Source organism: Tamandua tetradactyla, chromosome 6, assembly GCF_023851605.1.
Source record: "Tamandua tetradactyla isolate mTamTet1 chromosome 6, mTamTet1.pri, whole genome shotgun sequence".
Taxonomy (NCBI): domain Eukaryota; kingdom Metazoa; phylum Chordata; class Mammalia; order Pilosa; family Myrmecophagidae; genus Tamandua; species Tamandua tetradactyla.
In genome coordinates, this window is record NC_135332.1 from 129112522 (window position 1) to 129138895 (window position 26374).

The 26374-nt window shown below is 38.3% G+C and overlaps 1 protein-coding gene and 1 long non-coding RNA gene across 2 annotated transcripts; one reads left to right on the plus strand and one right to left on the minus strand.

The window, feature by feature from the left end:
- Positions 1-2589: 2589 nt before the first annotated feature.
- Positions 2590-10318, minus strand: LOC143688807 (uncharacterized). The gene is made up of 3 exons (XR_013178322.1): positions 10066-10318; positions 8676-8804; positions 2590-3070 (listed from the first exon to the last, which is right to left on the minus strand). It is a non-coding gene; the product is annotated as an uncharacterized LOC143688807 (long non-coding RNA).
- On the plus strand, positions 9792-19178 carry CA3 (carbonic anhydrase 3). Its single transcript, XM_077167128.1, has 7 exons — positions 9792-9929; positions 10694-10891; positions 13132-13250; positions 14806-14898; positions 15934-15996; positions 16858-17013; positions 18378-19178. Exons 1-7 carry the CDS (start codon positions 9896-9898, stop codon positions 18495-18497), a joined length of 783 nt encoding a protein of 260 aa, XP_077023243.1. The 5' UTR covers positions 9792-9895; the 3' UTR covers positions 18498-19178.
- Positions 19179-26374: the final 7196 nt, after the last annotated feature.

Below are 26374 nucleotides of genomic sequence, written 5' to 3' on the forward strand. Positions count from 1 at the left end.
GGGTAGTCAAAGCTGACATTTGTTTATTCTGTATTCATGCATTTATTCTGAGAAACAAGCAAATCAATGAAATAACTATAGATTTTGATAAATGGAAGAGAGGATATAGGTATGATGGTTTCACAAAAATTGACAAGGGGAGTCCATTTAGATGGAATGTTCGGAGTAGACGCTGAGTTGGTGACTTCTGAGCTGAGGCCTAAAGGATAGGAAGGAAGCTGCCATGTGCAGAACCTAGGTAAGGCAGTGAGCAAATTCGAAGTCCCTGAGGCCATGAGAAGTTTGTGGGGAGTTTAGATCAGGTCCTTGGAGAACAAATGGAGGCAAAGTGGAAGTGGATGTCAGAAGTTGAGGTGAGGGATGCAAACAACTTGGACTAGGATAACAGCAATGGAAGTGTAAAGAAGTAGATAGAGTGGAGGCATATTTTGGAGGTAGAAATTAGACCCTGGAAGGCACTATAAACACAAATGCAACATCCTAGGTGTATAACACATGCATACAATTAGCTCTAAATTCCCTATTCTAGCTCTATATGATCCCAAGAACTCTTTAACATATTTCAGTCTTTGTCCATCAGACAATGTACCTTCTGTTTGGAAGAAACTCCATCCACCCTCTTTCCTTGTTTTTCTTCCTTCTTGCCTTGTTTCCTTCAACTGTAATTATAAAATGCCTAATTGGAGTCTAACTCTGGGCTAGGAATTGGGCATATGATTTTGACTGAAAAAAGTCTGGTTTCTGCCTTCGTGAAGTTTCCATTTAATTGTGAGCAGATTAACCCAGGACAGAACTTGATCTATTTTGCTTTTAAGCTAATATTTATTGAATGCTTATTACATACAAGGCAGTATGCTAAGCACTTTGCTTTGTTACCTTAAGTACTCCTAAAAATAAACATATCCCTGTTCTAGTGATGAGGAAGCTGAAGATTAGAGAAGTTACGGGCCCAAAGTAGGTGACATAACTGGGGGTGACAAACAGATCTCCGGGACACAGAATTCTAGCTCTTAATTGCAATACTTTTTGTATTCCCTGATTCTATTCTAAAACTAACTAAACTAAAACCAAATATATAAAAACTTGCCTTAACATCAGCCATTTCTTGCTGTACCTGAACTTGTAGTCTTCCTTTGGTTAGGATGGAACTGGAAGGCTTTCCACCTCCCTTTCTCAGGCTGCTCTTCTCTACATGCATGTTTAGATATACTTTAAAAGAAGCTATAAAATGGAGATATCCAGGAGAAATATTACTGGCCTATTGTTAACCTGAGTCTCTAACTGGGAACCACTCTCCAGCTTCTAATGCAGAGGAAAGCAAGGCATTTCTCTGTATTTCTCCTGTCTTGTTTTAATGGTAACCATGTTGAAATGCAGAATTGAATTTTGTGTCTTGTTTCCTTCTCCCTATGTAACTATACAATTTTTACTAATGGAACTATAGACTGTATTTGAGATCTGTAGTTTCATCATACAAAGAAAATGCTTTACTAGAACCATAATAATGCAAATTATTATCCCCTGCCTGCTCTCTTCCTTCACTTCTATTCCATTCCACATAGCAACCAGAGTGATCTGCGAAGGCAACCCCCTCCTCAGCATTACATTCCTCAGCATTACACTGCTCAACAACTCACCATAGCATCAAAATAAAATATTAACTCCTTACTATGACATGCATGGCCCTATATAGTCTGCCTCTATCAATATTCCAACCTCATTTTAACCATCATCTTCCTGGATTACTGTACTCTACCCACAGTGTTTATGGGGTTCCCTCCACCTGGGAATGCTCTCCCTTGAGTTCTTAGGATAGTTGATGTCTTTCCATGCTTTAGTTATTTTATTTCACTTCCTCAGATTGGCTTCCATAGTCATTGTATTTGAAGAAGACCCCTCTTTCCTCAATGAGTTATTCCCTATCTCAGTCTTTCACTGGTTTTTTTTTTTTTCATCCTAGCATGTATCACACACCATATGGTTATTGTTTGTTTGCTTGCTTGCTTTTTGTCAGTATTACCCAACTGGAATGTAAGTTTTAATAAGGGGTACTCTTTCTCTTTATACTTGGTATCCTCAGGGCCTAGAACAGAGCTTGCCACCATAAGGTACTAAGTGAATGTGTGAAGTGTATGGTGCATGAATAAATGATATTCTCTCAATGACATTCTTTAGACATTTTTAAAAACATGTGTTTTACTACAGGATTCTTCCACTTGGAATTCATGGGACTTGGTGAGTCAAATGTAGTCAAAGGAATTTCAGAGGTGATAGGATTATTGCTAGTATCTCTGTGTCAGGCGTGAGAGAGTATTGGACCATTCACTGAATAAAATAAATATACTTCTTTAGTATGATGACTTAAAAATTATGGAATGGAATATAGTGGGCTTAGAAGTTTCTGTCTGTCAGTTGGCAAAGAAACCACTTCTGAGAGACTGAGAAGTTGGGCTAATTTGCAACATGTCATTCGACCTGTATCTGTAGCAAAATCTAAATTGAAGATACACAAGTGAAAGTATACTGAATTAATGAAATAAGTCATTATATATTTTCCATGCAATCCAATGCTTACAAGTTTGGGTTTTTATTTTTTATTTTTTATTTTTTCTCTTTCCTTGTTAAAAGAACTATGAAATTCTTTACATGGCAAGCAATGAACAGCAATTCCTTCTAACTTACCACTGCCAAAGAGAGCCTTCTTAAATCTCTTAAATAATGTTACCTTAAAAAATCACTTTTAGTAACACATTTCAGTAATGTGAAAGTGTGCAAAGTCTATCAGAACTGGCTGACAGACACATTTTTATTCAGCTTTCAAGTTGTGTGTCACTTTTTAATTATGGCAAAGGAAGAGTTTGTGCAATATCAGGCACATTGAGCTGCCATGTGTTTCTCTCATCACTGTCTCAGGCGAGGCTGTGTTGCTGGTTGCAATCTGAGCACTGAACTCCAGTCAGCAATATCCATTACTCATCGTCTCAATCAAATATCAATGTGGGAAGTTTCTGACTTAGGCCAAAGATGAAAAGATCTGACCAGCTGTTCCTCTCAGGCTCACTTCTGATCCCTGTGTGAAAAAAGAATACCTTAGAAAAGTAATTGTGAATCTGAATACAAAGATTGCCAAACAAAGAATCCAGCATATTTATTTTGGAAGGGCTAAATGCATCAATCTGGCTGTGAGAGGTATTCATTTGTGTGCTTCTGCCCAACAGGGAAGGAGAGATTCCTCCATCTCATTAGAATGGAGATTTCTCTGCGTGAATTGTTTATCTTCTCTTCTCCTTCCCTGGAACCTTCTGGAAAAAAGAATGTCTTTAATGGCAGTAATAAATGATTACTACTGTGAATGAAACAAGAAACCAAAACTATCACCAGAATCCACTCTTGAGGATTCAGGCTGTGACAGTGAAGAGGGATAAACTGTCCTAAGGGTTAATGTCAGTGGAAAGTAGGAGTTTAATGAAGGATTAACTGGGCAAGTGGCCAGATCTTCTCCAAACAGAAGTAGAATACTCCTTGTCTCTGCATCATATTATTCCCCATCAAACCTACCATTTCCAACTGGCTCTTGTCGGTCAGTCTTATATATCAAATCTAGGTTGAAACTTTTTGGCCTGAAGTGTGGACATGCTTTCCAATTGTTCCATGTTGTTGACATTTATAAGTATTAGCCAACAATGAGTAGGTGCTCTAGTCTAAAAAGTGAGACATGAGCGCTTTCATTGCCTGAGACAGACTCTCTGGCTGCTCCAAGCTATGCACTTCACCTCTATATGCCATACAATCACTTTTATTCCACTATACTTCATCTCCAATAGGATATTCTAAAAAATTAGAATTGCAAATACTCTCTCTGGCTTCCATTAAGTAATATTGTGTTACAGGATTAAAATATATTGGACCTTACAAAAGAATTTATTCAGAGTGGAATCTAAATGCCTCAAAGTCTTTTGAATTCACATGATACTGCTGATGTATGAACAAAAACACATTTTGCTCAGGCAGACTCATATATGGAAAGATAATTCTAAAGGTATTATTCTAGTAAATAAATAAATAAAAGCAAAACAAGTTGATACCAGGACTTTAGCAAAAAAAATGTTTTTTAAATTAAAAAATTAGATTAAATTAAAAAGAAATTCTTATTGTGAAGCCACAGCAATCAAAATGGCATGCCACTGGCACAAGGACAGACGTATAAACCAATGGAGTCAAATTGAGAATTCAGAAATAAACCCTCACATTTATGGCTAATTGATTTTTGACAAAGGTGCCAAGTCCATTCAATGAGGTAATAATAGTCTTTCCAATAAATGGTGCTGGGAAAACTGGATAGCCATATGAAAAGAATGGAGGTGGATCCCTACTTCACACTATATGCAAAAATTAACTCAAAATGGATCAAAGACCCAAATAAAAGAATCAAAACTTTAAACTCCTAGAAGAAAACATAAGGAAACATCTTCAAGACCTTATTTCAGGGGATGGTTTCTTAGACCTTACCCCGAAAACATGAGCCACAAAAGACAAAATAGATAAATGGGACTTCATCAAAATTAAAAACCTTTGTACCTCAAAGGATTCTAACATAAAGTAAGAAGACAACCTACAAAATGGGAGAAAATATTTGGAAACCGTGTATGATAAGGATTTAAAATACAAAATATACAAAGAGTTTCTATAACACAGTAACAGAAAGACACAAATCTAATTTAGAAATGAGCAAAACACTTGAATAGGTGTTTCTCCAAAGAAGATAAACAAATGAACAATAAGCATGACTTATGTGAAATAACTAAGATATCTGTGTGGTGTATTCTGCTAATTCAAAGATTCTTATTAGTCTTTTTTCGCTAATTTTGGAAAAATAAATACTTAATGACATTAACAGGCTATAACATTTAAACAATAAATTCAGACATTTTTCTGCTCTTTTAATTCAGAAATTTGATGAAAGGCAATATATAATGTCTTGTAATATCTTTCAGAGACCATCATTTTAGGTTCACCAGGTTATGCCTTGCAAACTGCAGTTATGATATTAAAAATGACCAATGTATTGCTTCCTTCATAAAAACTTACCAGCTTTCATTAATTCAATTAAACTTGTAAAGTGAGAATAGTGATAAATGCAATAAGTTAGTTTTCAAGTGTTTGCCCATATGTTACCTTTCATTTTGCTAATAATGAAGTAGCATGTCCAGAGAAGCTATTATTATTCTGAGAGGCTATCTAACTTTCCTAGGGTAACAATGCTTTCCAGAAAGGGTCAGAAATGGAGTTATGATTTTATTAGCTCCCATAAACTTGAGGTTGGTGCTTGAATTTTGCCAAGAAACCAAAAAAAAAAAAAAAAAAAAAAATTACATTACACTGGGGACAGTTTCCCTAGACCCAAAACCTCAAACAATTCCTTGGCCTTGAAGTAAAATGATATCAGGAAGGAAAAGAAAGCAGGGTTTATAGAGAACAGATCTTTATCTTTATGAGTAACTTTATAGCACGAGATCTTATTTAGACATTCATTGCACAGTCTACATAAACTGTTGATATAAAGTTTAGCTTTATCAGGTATAGTAGAGGGCAAGGACAACTGAGCTGAAGGGATTAGTGTATGAAAAGTCACAGAAGTGGGAAAGAATAAAGAATAAAACAGAAGCAGAGCGCAGGCAAATTTGGCATGAAAGGCGGATATGAGGCTGAAGTAAGGGTGTCTTTGAAGACCCCTGAAAAGAATTTAGAAGTGTCTGAATTTCACTCTTAGAAATGCACTTGTCAAATAATATATCGAAAAAGTTTTAAGTCTTGTGATAATTATAATTTTAGCTCTGATTATATGAGTTTTAATTGATTTTGTTTTCTTAGCTAATGCTTTTCTTGCATACTTGGTCACATTTGGTTTAAAAAAAATTTACTTTGACTCACACTGGGGGAAGCCTCAAATGGTGATTAGGTCAAGCAGCCCAGAGAAATTGCAGGAAAGGGTGGATGCTGGGGGTGTCAATTTGATCTCACACAAGCAGGATATGTCCCTCATGTAAGTGATGTCTACGGGTTAGCACCGATGCTTTGCAACATGTGCAGAACATGCTATTTATGGCCAGCAAAGAACACATAGGTGGTTGCCCAGAGAGAAATTAGGTAAAATGAACAAGGTCAGAGACATCACTAACTTGAGTACCAACTATATTGCCCTATCCTATGATAGATACTTTCCAGATATCATCTAATTTAAGCCTCATGAGAACCATGCAAAGCAGGTATTCTTCCCTCCATTTCACAGATGAGGCACCTGAGGCCAAAATGAAATGCAATGGTAAAACAAAACAAAATTCCACTAGTTAATTCTTCAAACAAATATAATCATTAGGTTATTTAAAATTTGAGTCAAAAAACTAAATTTAATTCCAGGAAAGGCAACATTCAGTTTAGATCAATGGGGTATCCTCCATTTAGGATGCTATTACTGGCTTTTAAAAGGAAAATTAATATTTGGAAGAAAGTTTGAATTTATGAAGCCTGATGGTCATATTGCACCACATAGATTTATGGAAGATTCTCACCCTTGATTTCATGATCCCACTCTCAATAGAGTGACTTTTTCTCATTGCATTGAGATAACATTAGGGGCAAAATCTCAAGCTGCAAATGTTCTAAGAAATGATTATGATGATGAATATGCAACTAGATAAAAAAAAGAATGCTCATATTGTATGTTGATTGGTTTTATTAATAAAAATAAAAAAAAATCTCAAGCTGCTCCTTTACCAATTTGCCATGAATAGGAACCAAAATTTAGGATCCCATTCAAATGGCCCAGCTGTCAGTGGTGATAAACTCAGGCTGGGGGTCTACTATGTTACTACAGAATATGGTTAATCAGTCTTCCTGACAATGTGTTTTTTTTTTTGAGGGGGAAAAGTTTTTGGGAGGAAAGTGAAATTTATGTTACTCATGACATTTACTTAAAGATTAATTTGACATTTAATTTTTATCAGCCATTTTCACTTTTTAATCTTCAAACTTGTACTATGAAAAAATATATTAGCAAATACATACCTGTTAATATTTAAAATATTTAAGTTTAATTATTTCAAATTTTAATTTTTGCTTTGATTTTGGAAGTGGATAGATAAGCAGTTCCTCATGCTTTTTTGCTGTGCTGCAAACACCAAATGATATCAATTTGCAGAAGAATTGAATTAGTTCTATTACCTGATTCCTTGCAAAATAAAATACTAAATCATCAGTAAAATATATATTTAAAATGTATTACCTTAAGTATTTTAAGTTTATCATTTTGAGATACAATCTCATTGAAAACTTCAAAATTCAGATCTCTCCCCCACCCCATTATTTTTGTTTACCCAAATTTCTTCCTTTGTTGTTCTTCTTTGTGCTTGAGTGTGTGTGTGTGTGTGTGTGTGTGTGTGTGTGTGTAAGTGTACTTAGTCTTTTGGGGGAAAGCCCTACAAATTGTCCAATATAAAAACTTGCCAATAATGGTGCTATCAACATGTTAGGAGATAATTTGTAGTTAATCATTGCTAGCTCTTTTTCTATCATTTTTTCCCTTGGTGTATACCTAATAGTTTTTGTTGTTATTGTTGTTTTAGCTAAGTCAACTCCAGAAATCTCAAAATCTTAGAATTTAGAATGATTTCTTTGCTCTGTTCACAAGGAATTTTGAAATTTATAGACAAATATGCTAGAGTATGTCAACTGAAGATGAAGATGATTAATTTGAGGTTTTTGAAAAATATTTTATGATCTAAAATTACATTATTTTGAAATTAATTATCTTGAAATTCCAAATTTTATTGCTTTTTTGTAAGAAAGTACAATAAAAAATCACCATTATTTAGGGCAACACACCTAAAGATATCAAATATTTCATTTGCAAATTCTATTTAGTTTCGACTTGAAATTACGTGCCATTATGCACAGTTTAATGGCAAATAGCCCATTTTTTTTCACTATTATGCATAATTAGTAACAATACGTTGGATTTCTGGATCATTGACCTAGTTTGGTCTTTACAGGCTGTGTTAAGCACTTTATCTGTATTGCTATGGCATCAACTTGAAATTGTTACCAATATTCTAATGACATATCAGAAAATGAAAGATTGTAACAATTTTTGAGCAAGATCATGATTTACTCATATAAATAATTATCCACCTCATAGGAAGTATAAAGAACTTCCATTAATCGTAATTTATACCACCACCATATAATCACAGGAAAGTAGAAAAATGACTCTAGCATCCCAACCGTATTGACTTTCTGATCAAACAATGACATATGTGAGCTCAGGGTTTAAGGGCATTTGCTTTGTTGCATTTTTTGCTTGGATTTTCTGAACTAAGTTCCTGATTCCACATTGCTATTGTGTGGATCAAATAATCCCTGGTCACAAAAATACCCTGGGGAATGACTCCCCTGGCGTCCAGGTTATGAGTGTGGTCAGTCACTTCACATGCCTTAGGGATGAGCTATCTTGGCCATGATGAGAGATTTCCTTTTCAAGTTTTCTAATCTCCAAATACAAAATACTATCATCAATAAAAGTCAAAATAATTAAAGGAATTGCTTTGCAATTTTGCTCGATATAGTACTAAAATTAGGTTTATCCTTTCTTGTTGACTTTAAGTAAAATGATTACTGACCTGTAAAGAGGAAATTTTACAATGTACTGTTAGAATTGTAAATATCTGGTATCCTGACTTTTCCAATGTGAACCGCAGCTAGACATTTAAATGATGTGACTGTTCTAGTCTCCTTCTGCCTGTTTCGTCCTACGATAAAACAACATGGGAGGAGGAGAAAAAATTTAACAATTCTGGACAACTTTCCCTCTTCCTTTTCTTTCAATTTCTCACTTCGTTTTGGAGAGTGAGATCACACATTTTAAACAATATGATTCATTTGAGGTTAGTGGTTTTCTAGCATCCAGAATACTCTCGATTTTATGTGAGCAGAGCTACAGCTCGCAAAGTAAGAGCAAATCAGTCCCACGCTCCTGCTCTGCGTTAGCTGGGATCCAGTCCTCGGCGCTCAGGAGACCAAATCCAGTGCTCTCCGGGATTCCCGGCGCTCTCAGAGATCCAGCCCTCCGCGCTCAGGAGACCAAAGAGAACCACTGGGTTGGGGAATGCTTTGGGTGCATTTCCAGGGCAAATGGCATTGTCAATTTCATTAAGGATAACGGAGTTAAAGAAACTGCCCTCCCGGCCCCTTTCTTCCCAGGATTTTATAAGTTGCCTGTAAGGGAGTCAAACATGGGTCAGGCAAACAAGCGTTTTCTTTCCAGCCGCTGTAACCGGATCAGTGGAATGGAATAAACTCGCAGAAGCCTCCAGAGACTGCTGCCAGAGCCCCAGCCTGCACTAAAGGCCACCGAGACTGCAAGCACCGCCGGTGTGCAGATATTAGTTGGTGGCTAAGCACAGCTACGGCACCTGCAAAACCCTGCAAAACCCAATAAAAATGGATGGAGGCGGGAGGGAGGCTGAGGCAAAAACCGCCTGCATTTCTGCACGTCGGCGCGGGTAAGAAATCCCTGCAGCTTTAGGAGACCGACGGGCGGGGGAACGATGGGAGAGCAGGGAGCCGCGGTTCCAGGGAGAGGGTGGGGAGGTGTGGGGGGCCTTCCGCTCACTTCCACCCTCTCTCACCCTGACAGCTGATCAGGGCTTGGAATTCATTGGCTTTCCCCACGCCGCCTCCCAAATTCCATCCCAATCCAGTTTAGCCCCCCGCCCCACCCTTGCTGACCTAATAAGGCCATGCGGTGCGCTAGGGACTTATATAAATCGCGGCCTCCGGGGTGCTCTGCACGAAGCCTGGGGGGAAAGGCAGGAGAGGTCCAGAGCAGAGAAAGACGACCATGGCCAAGGAGTGGGGCTACGCCGACCACAATGGTGAGTGCGGGCAGCAGTGGGCTCGGGTCCCACAGCGCCAGAGGGAGCCCCAAGGCATTGCACAGAGCGAGCACGTCTATGGAGTGCCCTGGAAAGTGTGGGCGTAGGAGTCGGAAAGGAGCTAATATTTACTTACCATGTGCCAAACAATGCTGTCCCTTTTACCTTCATCTCACAGACCTCTCTCCACTAAGGAGCTGTTACTATTTCCATGGAAAGGAACTGAAGCACAAACGGTTCTGTTCTTTATCCATGATCATGCATGCTTCCTGTGGAAGTCAGAAAACCCGAGTTCCAGTTCTGTTCCTAACTAACTCTGGAACACTGGGCAAGGCATTTGACCTTACTGAGTCTGGAGTTGGGTAAGAATCGCTGTTCTGCCTGCCTATTCCCTCTGCCTCCCTGGAAGTAAAGGAATATGTCTGCTCTGAAAACCGCAAAGCAATGCACAAAATGTGTGTTGTCAGTAGTATTTTGTTCCAGCTGTATGATAGAAGGGGGCATTGGTAGAAAAATCATGTAAGGAAGTCCTTTTTTGGATAAGTTTTTGAGTTTGAGCAAGGCAGAAGGAGGAATACACTGGCATTAAATATAGTCTCCAGGTACACTACTAACAAAACTGAGCCTGGTGTTGCCCAATCAGAAAGCAAAGACCTTTTCATGATCACTGGCTAGCCTTTGTGTATTTTGCTGTTTTAGTCAATTGCAAAGAAACCTTGGGTTGTGTCACCAAATAAATAAGTCCCCTTCACTTTATTTCCTAGGTCCTGACCACTGGCATGAACTTTACCCAATTGCTAAAGGAGATAACCAGTCACCCATTGAGCTGCATACCAAAGACATCTCTCATGACCCTTCTCTGAAGGCATGGACGGCATCTTATGACCCTGGCTCTGCCAAGACCATTCTGAACAATGGGAAAACCTGCAGGGTTGTGTTTGATGATAGTTACGATAGGTCAAGTAAGTATGACACTTGGGTAGAGTCACATGGACATTTCCAATGCATGTACCGGCAATGTACAATTTATGCCCCAGTAACAGTGGGAAGGGGGAGGGATTCATCTCTGAAAATGGAGATGACATTTGACTTTGCTTTAGTTGTGAAGAATTATATTTATGCACTAAAGAAGAATGTGTCACCCTCCAACATTGGGCACTTTGCTGTTGCAAAATGGCCCCATGCCCAAGCAGAAAGTTGGCAATGCATTCTCGAAAGGGAGCTTAGATAGGGCGATGAAGGCAGTGAATCCAAGTGGGCTTCATCAGGTTCTGACGACCTACTGCGGAAGGTTCTTGAGTCTCTTCACCATGGCCTGGAGAGCGAGACGCCCATTCCCACTCCCAAGTTTGGCAAAGATTCCATTCTATAAAGCAAGGAACATAGTAAAGAAACAAACAAGGCACTTTTTTCCCCTCTTGCCTGGGATGGTGCCAATCGAGGGTACAGAAATAGGGTCATTGTATGAATCAAGATGACTTTCTTTCAGTACCTTTCCACATTTTCTTCAAACAGCAGTGTTTATCTGATTAATCCTTATGGTGAGTATTTTTTAAGTATCTGACAGTTCCTTCTTAGTATTTGTGTGCCTGTGAAACTAGGAGATCACATATCTTAAAAACCTCTTTGTTTTACCTCCACTATTAAATGAAACTGAAATAAAAGAAGACTGATTGAAATGTTTTATCTCACTGTAAGTGAGGTAAGAATCTTTCTTTAATATCTTAGTGCCTGATGTACACAAAATGATTTCTTATAACTACAAATAAACTCTTATTAGTAACAAAGATAAAATTATCATTTTCATTATGAATGCACATAAATTAATGTTCTTAATGGTGCTGTAGCATAATGCATTCATAATTCCTTCCTGATAAGAGGTTCCGAGTAAGGACCATGACAGAAATTTATATTTTCTTTAACAGTGACCATACGTTGCTCTCTGTTCCCTTTTTTCCCCCTTACCCTATTTAGATCAAGTTCTACTTTGGAGGAAAAACTGCCACAAAAATTAAATAGTACCCATTATATTGAACCAGATGAAAATGTGTGGACAAAAATGGTTGAATGCTGACAATATCATATGGCCGTTTTAATAAATTCGACTCATATATCCTGATAATAACTGTGCCTAGGGTTGGATGGGGAAAAAAAAAACGTAGTGAATCAAAGCATTTCAGTCCTATATAACCAAGCTCATACAGACCAAGGATTACTCAGACCACAGTATGGTTTTTGCTGTGCCCCTTCAGCCCTAATACTTTCCCCATTCTTCCTGGAACAGCTACCCTTTGAATCCAAGTTTAATCTTGTTTATCATGTTAAATCTTGATTTTATGGTTTCTGCATAGTTTCCTAGTATCCTTGGGAAGATGTTTGAATCTCTAAATCACTCCCCAGACTGAATGGAGACCAGATTAAGTGAAGGCTTGAGGTATTAATAAAACAAGTCCAAATGGATGCTACTGAGAATTATTTTGTTTGTCGATATTGATGGATTTCCTGGGAAATGTCTGAATTGTCCATTTCATCCTATTTGAATAGGATGAAATATTCAACTATTTGAATAGACACAGTTTAAATAAGAGTTGGATGAAAGATCTTGCTTGAAGTCTTTAAGGAAAATGTAGTTGGAAGCAAGACGTGGAGAAGGAATTCACATTTGCTTGGTAGTGGCTGTGCTGGGCACTGGGCTGAGCACTTTAGATGGCTTAATCTCATTTAATCCTCTCAGCAGCTTGAAAAGGTTGGTATTATTATCACCTCTTAGAGGTGGACAAACAGGTTCAGAGAAGTTTAGCAACTTGCCCGAGATCACACAACTAGGGGCGGAGCCAGCATGGAGAGCGGAAGTGTCAGGCTCTCCGGTGAAATGTTCTCCTCCCTGCACCCCATTTCTCGCATACGCTTGGGGTGCTTGCATCTGTATTGTCCATCTGTCATTTTACTTCTGTTTCCAGCAATGTTAAATGGACATGTAAAAATAATAAAACACACCAAAGGACAAAGAAAAGAAAAGTCATCATTTATTTTGACCAAGATATTCTGTGAGGAGAGGAGACTGCTTGGGAACAGCACCCTCTGTCCAGCAGGCTGGCCACATTTTGCCCTCGGATTTTCAGTGATGACAGCACTTGTTTAAAGTAGGGCCCTGTGAAAGAATTCAGGAACTCACTGTTGACCTGTCTTCTTTGAATCATAGTGCTAAGAGGGGGTCCTCTCACTGCATCCTACCGACTTCGCCAGTTCCACCTTCACTGGGGCTCCTCAGATGACCATGGCTCTGAGCACACCGTGGATGGAGTCAAGTACGCAGCGGAGGTAGGAAAAAGGGAAAATGAAAAATAGCTGCAGCAACAAAATAGTGCCCACTGCTTTCGGCTCAAGCTGGTGCTTATGAGAAGAGCTGTGGTGGTTTTAGCAGAAGCTAATGCTGCCAGACATTCTAGGCTAGACAGTTGAGAAAGTGTAGGTGCATTAGCTTCCTGCGTGGAGACTTCCAAATTTACATTAATAATTGGATAGCGGCTTAGAATAAAAGGTTGAATCAGAAAAGATAGCTAGTAACATTTATTAAATGCTTATGGGTATTAACTGATTTGATACACTTAGCAACTCTGTGAGATACATTGTGGATAAGGAAGCTCAGACACAGAAAGTTACATAATAAAGTCACATGACTGATAAGTCACATGGCATTCTACCTTATACAGAATTTCTTCTGAGTCCATCATCTCATTCAGGGCTCCAAGCTGCCTCTTTTATAAGAACTAGAATTAATAATAACCATTTTAAAATCTTGACACCTGTCTTGATGTATACACACACATATGCACACCTGCAAAATTTAAAAGGCACAAAATTGTCTCATGACTTGTAGCTCAGATCCAGGTACCAACTTGCAGGGGAAGTATGTACAAGGGAATAAGACAAGTTTCCTCATGCTGACTTTATAAAGCTGAGCCTATTGTGAGTGGTAAGCGCCCTGGTGGTGAAAACCATTTAATTTTATCCAGTTCACTATTTTCCAAGGTCCAGCTCTGGTAAAGAGAACATTTTAAGCAGGAGTCATTAAGCTGCTTAATTGTTGGTTGAAACTGAACTCTAGGAGACCTGAAGTACTTTACTGGTCCTTCCTTATTTTTACAACCAACCTAGAGAGCCAGGAGCAGGATAAATTAATTATTGAGAGCACCCTCTACACAGCCTCCCCCTGACAAATAGAGAAAGTTTAGCATATTTCTTACAGATGTGGGCAAGGCTGTCATTTTTATCTTTGCACATGGGATTCTGTCATACTTTTGATCTTGAATAAATTATTTTTAACTGCTGGGAACTATTGTATTCTCTTGTCACTCCATATAAACCTGTATGGGAAATCTGACTAATTTAACTGGTGCCCATGCTCTAAATTAAGATAAGGTTACCACCTAGTTCTAGAACATTGTCTACTGAAAGGAGGCAAATGTGGACATGCCCAAGAATTTTTTCCCAATCTTTCTTCCTCTACTTTCTACTAATTGTGACATTAACATGTTATCAGTTTCTTGTTTATAGTTCTGTGTTTTACTATTTGATTTAATCAGACAAAAGAGTGACTTATATAAAACTAAAATAAATGTTTTGAATTGATTTAATAAAAGTATGGTTTTCATAAACTGTTTATTACAAAGTTATATTCTATTTGCCATAATTTTATATACTTTTGAATTGGTTCGTTAAAAATTTCATCAAAATAGTACATGTTAATATTTAGAGTTTTCCAGCATCTATGAGAGTGTTCAACAACTTTAAACTGTACATTAATTAGGTTAACTGTTGATCATTTCACACTTAGTCTAGAATTTACTTCATAACCTATGTTCTATGCTTTCAGCTTCATTTGGTTCACTGGAATCCAAAGTACAACACTTTTGGAGGTGCTCTGAAGCAACCTGATGGAATAGCTGTGGTTGGTATTTTTCTGAAGGTAAGGTAAAAATTGACCATACTTTTTCTTTCAAACTTAAGTTCTTTATCAATGCTTAGGGTAGTGTGAATTTCATTCTCTCCTCTTGCTCAAGGGGGGAAATCATTTCCTCCTTCTGAATATCTTTCAGTATTCATTCAACTAATCATGATATTTCTAAGATCAGCTCAAGATGTTCTGCTCTCTCACAAAAGAGTGCCTTTTTCCAAACTCCAGAACCCCAGGCACTTCTAAATTTTCTCAAGATTTGGATGTGTGAGTGAGCAGCATGTGAGGGGTGGAGAGTACTGTTGAGTGAATTTAAATATGGCAGAATGCAGGCAAGAGAGGCATTATCTTATCCCACTGCTCCACTTCAATTGCACTGGAAAACAGAAAAACCAATGTTGGGAACCACCATGATGCCAAGTCCCTGGCTCACCATTCTCTCTGCTTAGGGTGCCACGACTCATATGATCCCAGGCTAAGATAGCACATGAAATGCGTGTGTTGTTGAGCCAGGCTTGGTTTAAAGGGGACTTAGTATCATTAACACATGAGCTCAGTGGTAACATAATCTAGAATTTAAGACAGAGGTGAAAATCTCACTTCTTTCTTGTTGAATGACCTAATTTGTTTTATGTTCTGAATCCACTGGGTCATTTTCAGTGCTTGAATGTAACACAGCAGGAAGTGGAGTGGGTCTGAGAGGAATGACGATGGGTTTCGTTTTGAATACATTTTTGCTCTAATTCTTTAAGGTGGGGAATGACTTTGAGGAAAGGTCAAGGGCATAAAACTGGATCAACATGTAATTGTGTGGTTTTGTACTTCAGAGGCTTGGAATCCCAGTTTAGATCAGAAAATACATACCCTAAAATCTTGGGAGGAAAAGAAACTTATGTACATTTTTGCTTGTATACAATGGCACATTTACAAACACCAGTTGGAGATGGATGGATCAAAGTCAGTGTGGGAGGAAATCCTAAATTATAGGGAAAAGAGAAATATAATTCTTGTTTTTTTCTGTTTATTTTTGTTTTTTTAAATTTATAGATAGGACGTGAGAAAGGCGAATTTCAGCTGCTCCTTGATGCACTGGACAAAATTAAGACAAAGGTAAAAAAATTTTCCTATCTAGAACATAAAGCAAAGTATTTTGATTTCCCTTTTACATTTTCAAGTGCATTTCCTTCATCTAAAATCTGTTACTAAGTTTGATTGATACACTGTTTACATAAAAATAAATGTTTTCATATTTGTATGGTTTACAGTTTTTAGAACAATTTTACATATACAGGCTTATTTAATCTTCAAAGTCAACTTGTCAGATAATTATTTTCCCGATGAACTGGGAAAAGAGAGAAATTGAGTAGCCATATCCTTTCCCCTGCCTCAGCGCGCGCGCGCGCGCGCGCACACACACACACACACACACACACACACACACACACACACTCATAGAGCTACTAAATGTCAGCCAGGGTTTGTCTTCTGAGTCTTGGTACTGCCCTTTCTCCCCTGTGCCAGACCTATATGCTTTAAATCAACCGTAGACACTCCTAATTAGCAGACTTTTTCTTTTAAGACTATTCTAATCAAATGCTACTAAGTTTTATCACTAAAGAAAGCATTCTGAATACAATAGTCAATAAAAATGCAAGCCCAGTTTTTAATCATAAAGAGCCAAAGCATTAACTTATGTGAAATAATTACGTTATTTTCGATCTAAGTTTCTCCTTTTTCTTGAGAAATGGTGGAATTATACAGTGAAACAGCCTAAAATAGTACAGCGTTTATGTGAAAGTCATGTAAAGTGGTCTCCCCCATTTGCCCCAGATTTCTGAAAGACATTTACGTTTTTTAAAAAAAAGTTCCGTTTTTCCTATGGCATTTGCAATTCATTCTCACAAGAAAAATGGGTGAGCCCCTGGGACGGACCGTGGGCGCTCACCGCGCCTGCGCCCCTCTCTCTCGCAGGGCAAGGAGGCGCCCTTCACCAACTTCGATCCCTCCTGCCTGTTCCCCGCCTGCCGGGACTACTGGACTTACCACGGCTCCTTCACCACGCCGCCCTGCGAGGAGTGCATCGTGTGGCTCCTGCTCAAGGAGCCCATCACCGTGAGCTCTGATCAGGTAAGCGGCAGCCGCGCACACCTGATCAGAGCTCAGTATAGAACTAACGGACTTGTCTTGCTGCTGGCAGTATAGAGTAAGATAAAGGTACTAAGTTCGGGCTTACCGAACAGCTCTACAACTTAAAGGCTTCATAGTTTGCCTTGGTTGTTATCGGCTTGTTCAACTTTCTAAACCGTGGCTTCCAAAGGGTTCCAGGCTCGTTTGCAGGTGATTGTGATACTGAACGAAGGTCTAGAAGCACTTAAGGTTTATATGAGTCAGTCTTTGTTAATTTGGAGGTCCCCCCCCAAAACTGAGCATTATAAGGAGTTAGGATGCTAACTCCTGGGGAAAAGGGTGCTAATGGAAGAAATTTAACAGGCTGGTGAAGTGCAATTTATTTCTCCAACTGTGCAGGTAAGTAAGTTGAGCCCAGAAAGCTAAGCAATCTGCTGGTGATTACACAATCAATGAAGAAGGGGAGGGTGTGATTCCCACTGAGCTCTGTTTGCTTCCAACCCATCTCCTCTCTGCTCAGCCATTTTTTTTTTCACTCTTCATCCAATGAAAGTACTTGTAACATTTTTTAAACTTTCAAGGAAAGGCTGTTTGGAAGAAAGTAAGTGGACAGGGACATGGAGACAAATTAAAGTGGACCACACAGTGATTCCCAACCTAGGGCATAAGTGTGCACTCTAATAGTAAAATCAGCTTATGAACACCTGTCCCTCCTGCTTAAGACAGTAGCTTTTGTATTTCGGCTAGTTGTGGCTCAAATATATACAGGCATTTTAATCAAAACATCAGATTTAATGGTCTGTTTTGCTGATAAAAATATTTTAAAAGAATAAAATTTTCTTAAGGTCAAAAGCTAAAAACAATGCTTTAATAAAGAAATACAACATTATGAATGGGAATCTCCTTAACTCTTATCCTTTAAGAAAAAAAATCCGTTCTTAAAATTAAAAATGCAGCATGATTCTCATTTCTTTCTGCTTTTTTTAAAAAAACAATTGACTCCATAAATGCACACGATGAAACTTATTATTGTTTGTGACATGTTAATATTGTCATGCCCTCCTACACAGAGTGTGCACTTCATACTGAGCCCTCTAATCAAAATAATAATTATTTCACAATTCAGGGAGAAAATGTTTTGACCACAGAGCATGTTGATCCTTGCTCAAATGAAAAAAAAGGGCTTTACAAATAAAGAAAAAAAAGTATATATTACCCAGGAATTGGTAGCCAAATAGTTCTAGATTGAACACTGGAAACAGTTTTTGTGATTTGCTTGTCTTGTTTGAAAATGTCTAACTTCATTGCATAGTGTGCGAACGCAATCCCAATGTCAGGCTGACTCTCTGCCCTGCCCCTTGCAGATGGCCAAGCTGCGGAGCCTCTACTCCAGCGCTGAGAACGAGCCCCCGGTGCCCCTGGTGAGAAACTGGCGTCCTCCACAGCCTATCAAGGGCAGGGTGGTGAAAGCCTCCTTCAAGTGAGGCTGCTAGAGCTCAATTTCTTCAGGAAAGGAGGCCGGCCATTGGAAAGCTTGGTCCCCTTGCCTCCTTTTGGTGCTCCTTGCTCAAAGTAATGAGCAATGAATGTGAGAGATGCAAACACCAAGCCAAAGTTACTTTTGACAAGATCTAATATGAAAGCATGAATTTCACATTTATCCTTTGTAATAACCATCTTCCCTATATAAGTAGCATTTCTAGAGAGCTTTTGAAGTAGAAGAAACAGGTAGAAGAGGTACGATATAGAAAAATGGCTATGGGGCACCATTTTTCTGTCTTAAATTTCACAGAGCTTCAGTTTTACTATTTTCATATTATGAGTTGTCCATCTTGACAAAAGATGTGTGTGATCATATAAGCATCAACTGGAAATTAAAATGATCCTGAGATGGTATGTTTTAATTCTTAAAACCAAAAAGAAGTCCATCATTTATTACAATTTTGGCCATTACAAAGATCATCTTGTTCTCTTTATCAGTGAAAGGAAAACAAAGACCAGGTGCTTAAAAAATTTAATCTGGTATTTGAATTTCTTCTTCATACATACAGTTGACTTTATCCTAATATTTTTCTTTACCTGAAAGAGGGCCATTTACTTTTAGTTTTACTACTTGTATCTTTGCATGCTTATTAAAATAAAAACTGCCTCTGATATCTTTCTAATTTGAGGCTGGAATTAATGATTTCTACAACATGCAAAAGTGAACGGCGACACTTGAAATAAAAGCCATCATAATCACCAGAACCAATAAAGACACAAACATAAAAGTTGTGTGTTCTTTTTTTTTAAAAGAAGGGGTTATAAATGACAAAAATGGAGTGAAAACAAGAATGCAAACTTTGCGAGTTTGTTTTTGTAACTGAGGGATAGTGATGAAAGAACTCAAGGTCTTAGTTTGACCTGAAGCTACGGTTCTTGAGTTGGGACTATGGCTTGGGTATTTTTAAATAACTCCATTAAATTTTGGCACAAAGTAAATAGCTGAGGATTAATAATGCATAACCTAAGTTCATTATTCTATAAAATGTAATTTTCAGAGAACAATTGTTGAGGGTCTTCTGAGGAAATTGCACACAAGAAGAATGTGTGACTCTATGTTTGAGAGTTGGAAGGAACTTCTAGATGCCTCAGAGTTGATGTAGGCTCCTGGAATTCAGTCCAGAGCGTTATATACTATCCAGAAGCATGGAATCAAATCAGATTGCAGCATTTATGTACTTACCTTTTTATTTTTTAATGTGACAGGATGATGCTGGCCTAATACTGGAAGAATCTATACGCTTAGGCCTTCAAGACATTTAATATCTTTAGGCATAAAGTCACTGAAATTGTAATTTCCAGCCATTGCCTTTGATTAGTCTCTCATCACATCACTGGCTAATATTTTAATTTACTTTTAGAAAATGGCAGCAATAACTTCATTCCCCCAAAGGAGTGAGGAGAGTATTGGGTCAGGAGAGTCCTGAGATGCTGGAAGTCATATGACAGAGTCCTAGGAGGCCAAAGTTATTTAATAGATTACCACTTGGGTGAAAAGAAACCAAGTTGGTCAGTGCAAACTGGAAGTGTTAATTAAATCCCTTGAAATTAGGAGCTTTCATCATTAATGGTAACACGCAAGCTGATTCTCTCAGGTTACTCAGTCAGTAATGCTTAGGGAGCTTTAAAAATGTATCCAACATACACTGTATGCAGAGTAAGAACATATAACCTAATGCCAGCTACGAATGGTGCTTATTCAAGAACATAGGATGAACGAGACTGGAGCTCTTTTGAGGGAAAGTGCCCAATCAAATGATACCTTTGCCCCAGACCATAAACTCCAGGAGGGTATGGGTATGAATCTTGTGCACTGATGTTCACTTATTGCCTACTCTTGAGCCTGGCACTTAATAAGCCCTCAAGAAAAATTTAGCAAATAGGTGATATGAACAGAGCCCAATCCAGGAGAAACACTCAACTTTTTATACAACACATTAGTCTTCATGGTTAGGAATGATACTGTTTTTTGCTCATCTTACTTAATTTAGAGTCTTTTGGCAAATGGTCTCTAGCTTCAGTTGGGAACTTTCCAGTAGAACATATTTTCCCCCCAACCTGAGTCATTGCCAGTCCTCACAATTCTTGTTCAAGTTAAATCTTCCTCCCAACTTTTCCTCATACTCAAGGTGCTGAGTTATTACAATTAGCCATTTGAATATTGATGTCATGCTTATGTCCTCATTCAGCAGGGTGAACATTTCTCTGACTATGCACAGACCTTCGAACAATTGCACGCATTCACAGCCTACAAAGCCTCTTGGACATAGCCAGGAGCTGCTTTGTCAAAAGGGTTACAGCATCTGACGATTTTTGTTCTTCAAGGTGACATCATTGCAGACATTTAAAAATTTCAAAATATGGCAGAAATTAATTTGAACTAAGTATGCCATAATCTTCAGATGATTCTATCCTTAAAAGCTTATGACTGGGGGGGGTACAAGGGTAGTACAGTGGTAGAATTCTCTCACCTGCCATGCAGGAGACCCAGGTTCCATTCCCAGCCCATGCACTTCCCCAAACAAACAAGCAAAGAAAGAAAACAAACAAACAAAAATTCAACAAATGATGCTGCTGCAATAATGGGATACTCACATGGAAAAAGAATGAAATGTGAACCCCACCATACAGCATACAAAAAAAAAAGCTTATGACTGGGGTTTCATCAACAAGAATTCACTGAATATAAGATGCTTTTGTATTTGAGGGTACGAATTTATTATAATCCCTGCTGTTTTAATGGGAAGATAGGCTCTAGATATGAAAGATTTAAAAAAACTCTACAGGACTGCGTATATAAAATTTATTAAAATGTGCAATCAGTAAATAGTTATGTAGATGAATGGGAAGTATTCTAAATAAAACATGCAAAACAGCAGGTTTCATATCTAACTATAATGATTTATATAATTAAATAAATATGGCTGAAATTGGTCAACTATTAAAAAGCTTGATACATGTGGGAAAAAAGAATACATTATGTCAGTTATTCATATATGAGTTGTAGCAAATATAATTGGTGTAAAAGAAATACTTATGGCTGAAAACCACATCAGGGGCTACATGTGAAAAAACTAATTATATTCTAGTTTTTTCTTCTACTGCCTTCTGATATTAAATAACTCAGGACATGAGGAAAATATATTCTTTAAACTGAGGAAGAATAAGTGAGAAGGGGTAATAAAAAAAGATTGGCACTTGCGAATGCCAGAATTAATTTTTCTCAAACAGATTTAATTTATGCTGATTTAATTATTTAAAAAAATGATTCCTTATGCAGCACTTAGAGCAAAATGCAAACAAGGAGAAACCATTTGCATATTATTTTCATTGGGGTCACTAGATGGCAGCAAAATACCTTAAAATTTCATTTGTCACTAGAAGACAAATAATTTACAAAATAATTTTTAAATGACTGAAATTAAAAGCCATACCACGTTTAAACATGTTATTTTCAGAGCCATGTTTTTTTATTTCTAAACTGACACTATGATTCCTATTCTCAAATTTTCATAATTAACCATTACTAAATCTATCTACGAAAGAAAAGATGGTGAGAATTTGTTACATTTTATTTCTAAACTGACAGTATGATTCCTGTTCATGATTAACCATTACTATATCTATCTACAAAAGAAAAGATGATGAGGAACTGTTACTTATTTTGAGATCTCTAGGCCTCAGTCTTCTCGTTTGTAGAGGGCATGATAATACTATCTTCCTAGATGATTATTTTAAGAATTAAATAAGTTAACACACGTAAACCACCTAGAATTTGTATTCTGGTGTGTAATAAAACTCTCAATAATTAATTAATTTTACTTTAAGAAATAAAACACTTAAATGCTTTATTCATGCATAAAGCCACTTTTATTTTTCTTCGTGTAACATCATAATCCACACCTCATCAATTCAGACAATACTAGAGGAGTTACAGTGGGTTCGTGGAGGTGCTTGGCGGTGGGGAGATGATATTTTAAAAGTAGGAGGGAAAACAAGATATGCCACATTAGAAATCAACACAGGAGGCCGTATTATTAAATGCTGGATGGGATGATTCGGGGAAGGACGGAGAATTTCTTCTGAGGAAGGTTCCACTCTGGGAGCTTGGGACCTTATCTGACGAAGTGCATGATTAGCAAAACATCCAAAAGATCCACCAAAGAGGAGAGGTGGGAAAACCACAGTGTTCATTCTGTTTCACTGACGTTCAATGTTGACGATGCAGAGGCCCTCGGAGCGCTGCGTGAAGTGAGAAATCCATCCTAACGGTAAAGACAGAAGTGTCCTGCCATGAAGTGAATTTTCGGCTTGTCTGGGCATGTCATAAAATCAGAACCCTGAGTGAGATGCACAAATCACACCCAGGAGAAGCACACATACATTTGGGACAACACTGCATTGCACAAAAAGAAAGAAAACAGTCTAGGCATAAAATTTAGGATCCAAGGAGTGACTGGAGAGTTAATGAACTTTTTTAGGTTGAAAGGCCTTCAGTAGGTGGCAGCCACCTGACAATGAAATCAGGTGAATAATCACAGGTAATCAGTGGGAGGAGAGTGAGGCTTAACAGGGCAGTCACAGGGGACTAGGTCTACTGCAGCAGCATAAAACCCAGTGATTTAAAAGCTAATTTTAGCCAGGTGAGAATTGAGTCTTTGGATAAACAGGGAATCAGATTCTCCCTTGTACTCAAATCATTTCCAGGTAGAAGAGCCTGGAAGCTCAGGGAAAATATTTTGGTCATTAAAGGTCCATATTCTCCTTTCCAACATGTCCATAAATTTCTACCCTACCCACTGAGCTCATTGGAAACTTGCATGGTTCCAAACACATTTCTTCAAGGGAAGTCATTCCCAAAGGGCACCTGACTCCCATGGAAGCGTAATACAGATGGAAGTGTTCGAAAATCCTATGAAACTTAGACTCATAGACTTCCCACTTCTGGCTCTACATGCGATTGACTTAGAGAAGGACCGAAGGCGCTCACTAGGAGCATGTGCATGGATCAGGAGCCTGAAGAGAGAGCTGGGCAAGGACAGGAAGATTGCATAAGACAAGCAAAGCAGATTTTAAGGACAGGACAGATTCAGGGAAGAACTGGGCAGGAGAAGGTGTGGTTAGAAAGTTAGTAATAAGGAAATTTATGTTCAGTGCATGGGGAACTTAGATTAGGGATAACAAGTACACTTTTAAATTCCAACTTTAACATAAGGTGATGTGAGTATAAAAGTGTAGTGGTTAAGAGAATGAAACTTGTAGTCAATAAAATTTGGTTTCCAATCTCATTTCTGCCACTTATTGTTGAGCATGAGGATTAAATTCTTTCAGCCTCAGTTACTTTCTCAGAGTAATGGAATATAATGATATTTACCTTGGAAGGTTGTTGTAAAAATTAAATGAAACATCATGTGTAAAACATGATGCCGAAACGTCATGAACTTTATTAAAAGCACTTCTTTAGGGTTTTGGTTATGTGTTTGATTTTATATTTTGGTGTGTGTGTGTCTGTGTGTGTGTAATAGTAGTAGTGGGGCAAGCAAGGTTTAATAAGGGCAAGGACTTTATCTTCCTTGCTCACAACTGAACTCCCAGTACCTAATACAGTATCTGGAGCCTAGTTAATGCTCAAAAAGTATTTGTTGAATGGATGGAGGAATGGATGGATAGTTGGACTGATGGATGAATGGATGATGACGATAGAAGAGCAAAGAGAATCCAAAATTATTTAATGTCAGTCTTGGTTCATGAGCTGGCTGGGCTATGACCCCAGCCTGGAAGGTCAAAGCCTGGCCTCTGCAAGAGTTCTTAGAGGAGCGCATGGATAGCTATCATTGCAACCCAGGCTTCTCAGTAAAGGGAGTAAGGGAAGCAGTTGTACACACATACATCTGAACCTTATCATATGCAAATTTAAATTTTAAAAACTAACTTAGCATAGAAAAGAGACATGTTTTAGGAGATAGAGAAGGGGATTTACTACTCGGATATTTATCTCTTTTAGCATCCGTGCTTCCAATTCGCAAAATGAAGAGGCCAGTTGTAATAAGCTGGGGACATCAAACTCTGATGATAACTAACTGACATGATACAAGCTAGTGCTTGAGCTTTCCCGCTCCCTGTCTTCAGTGAGTTCACCTAAATTTCCTCATTAGTGACTTTAGTTCTCCATCATTTCATTCAGGCGTGGGTGAAGGAACTCATCGCAATTCCACACATGTGATAAAGATATCTCTCCCTAACTCAAATACTCCCTTCCTAACTCAAATGCTTGCTTCCTAATCAGAGATGAGCAAAGTATGATGTTTCTGAAAATTAAATAAGTATTTCCAACGGACACATTCCATCCTGTTTCAAATAAATAGGTGGTAGATTCAGGTAAATTTCCTCCCCTCCACAAACTGCACAGATATTTATGCCACAAGCATAGCCATACACTTGTCATTCCTACCTGGAGCTTACTTTACTATAAATTTTTGAGAATTATTTGAGGAAAAAAAAAACCTTTATTCAGATGGTGACTTTATGAGAAAACAAACTCAGGATCTATTTTGGAGGTGGTTGAACTCATAACTTGATAAATAAGTCTCTGGCTTCCTATTATAAATATATTTCATTTAAAGGAGTATTTTAATGATATTTCATCAAAGGAGGTCTAATTTCTTCCTTCTAATTTGTTTTCTCTAACAAAGAGTCTGTTGTCAAGATGGTGAGGTGTGCTAAGCCTCTCGTCCTTCGCACCTTAATTGATATGAACCATTGATTAGGCCTCGAGAGGGGTAGAGAGTTTCAGAGGAATTATAAAATAACCACAGGGCTGAATGGAGAAAGTTTACATCCAAAGCACTGGGCTCTTAACTCAGCAAAAACATTCAGTACTGGACATAGATTTTTTAAAAGTATATGTAAACGACTATTTAAAACACTCTTTAGGAAAGGATTTTATGCCTTTCAAGTGTTTATGTGTTGAGTATAGAAGAGATAAAATTAGATCAAGGAGCTACCTCGAAGCATCAAGGAGAAGGAAAAAAATAGAGGAGAGTTACCTCCAAACACTGTTCAAGTGAAGCTGTACAAAGAAAGCATGGATGTGTCTCCTGGAGGGTTGGGCTTATCGGGCCTGAGCATGATGCCCAACGCACTGGGCATGAAATAGTGATACTGTGCCATTCGAAGGAAGGGACAGATAGCAGAGCCAAGGGTACAGGCAGCCTGCAAAACACGGCTTCGGGGCACCGGGACCTCTAGATGGACTCTTTGCAAAGATGCTGGCTATTGAGACACATGTTTTTTGGCACGAAGTGCCTCCCACCCCCCCACCCCATACAAAGATTAAGAAAAATAAATCTTGTACGCACAGTAAATTGTATACGTACCTACATACTGTACAATAATCAAATATAAAGAAAGGAGAAATTTTAAAAGGAGGAAGTAAAAAGTAAATAGAACTAGAAGCTCTCATGTTCTTTCTGCCTTGCTGTGGATCATCGCGCCACTAGGGGCACGGCCGAGGTGAGGGCCGCGTGCAGACTCTCCAGATCATGCCCGCAGGCAGCTCTGCTCTGTTCCATGGCTCCTTAACACGCTGGCCCACCATATCACCAAGTGCGGACAAGCTCAGGGTGGGAGGAGAAGAAGAAAATTCTATTACAAACTTTAGAAAGCTCGTGCAAATAAGACACTGCTATGAATAATAAGAAGTGTAGCACACAGTTCTGACTGACCCTGGGTGGTTTTCTGAATTAGTTATAACTTTCAGCGGGGGTGGAGGGGTGGGGGGACGGAGAAAGAAAGGAGGAGGAGGAAGGAGGAGAGAGGA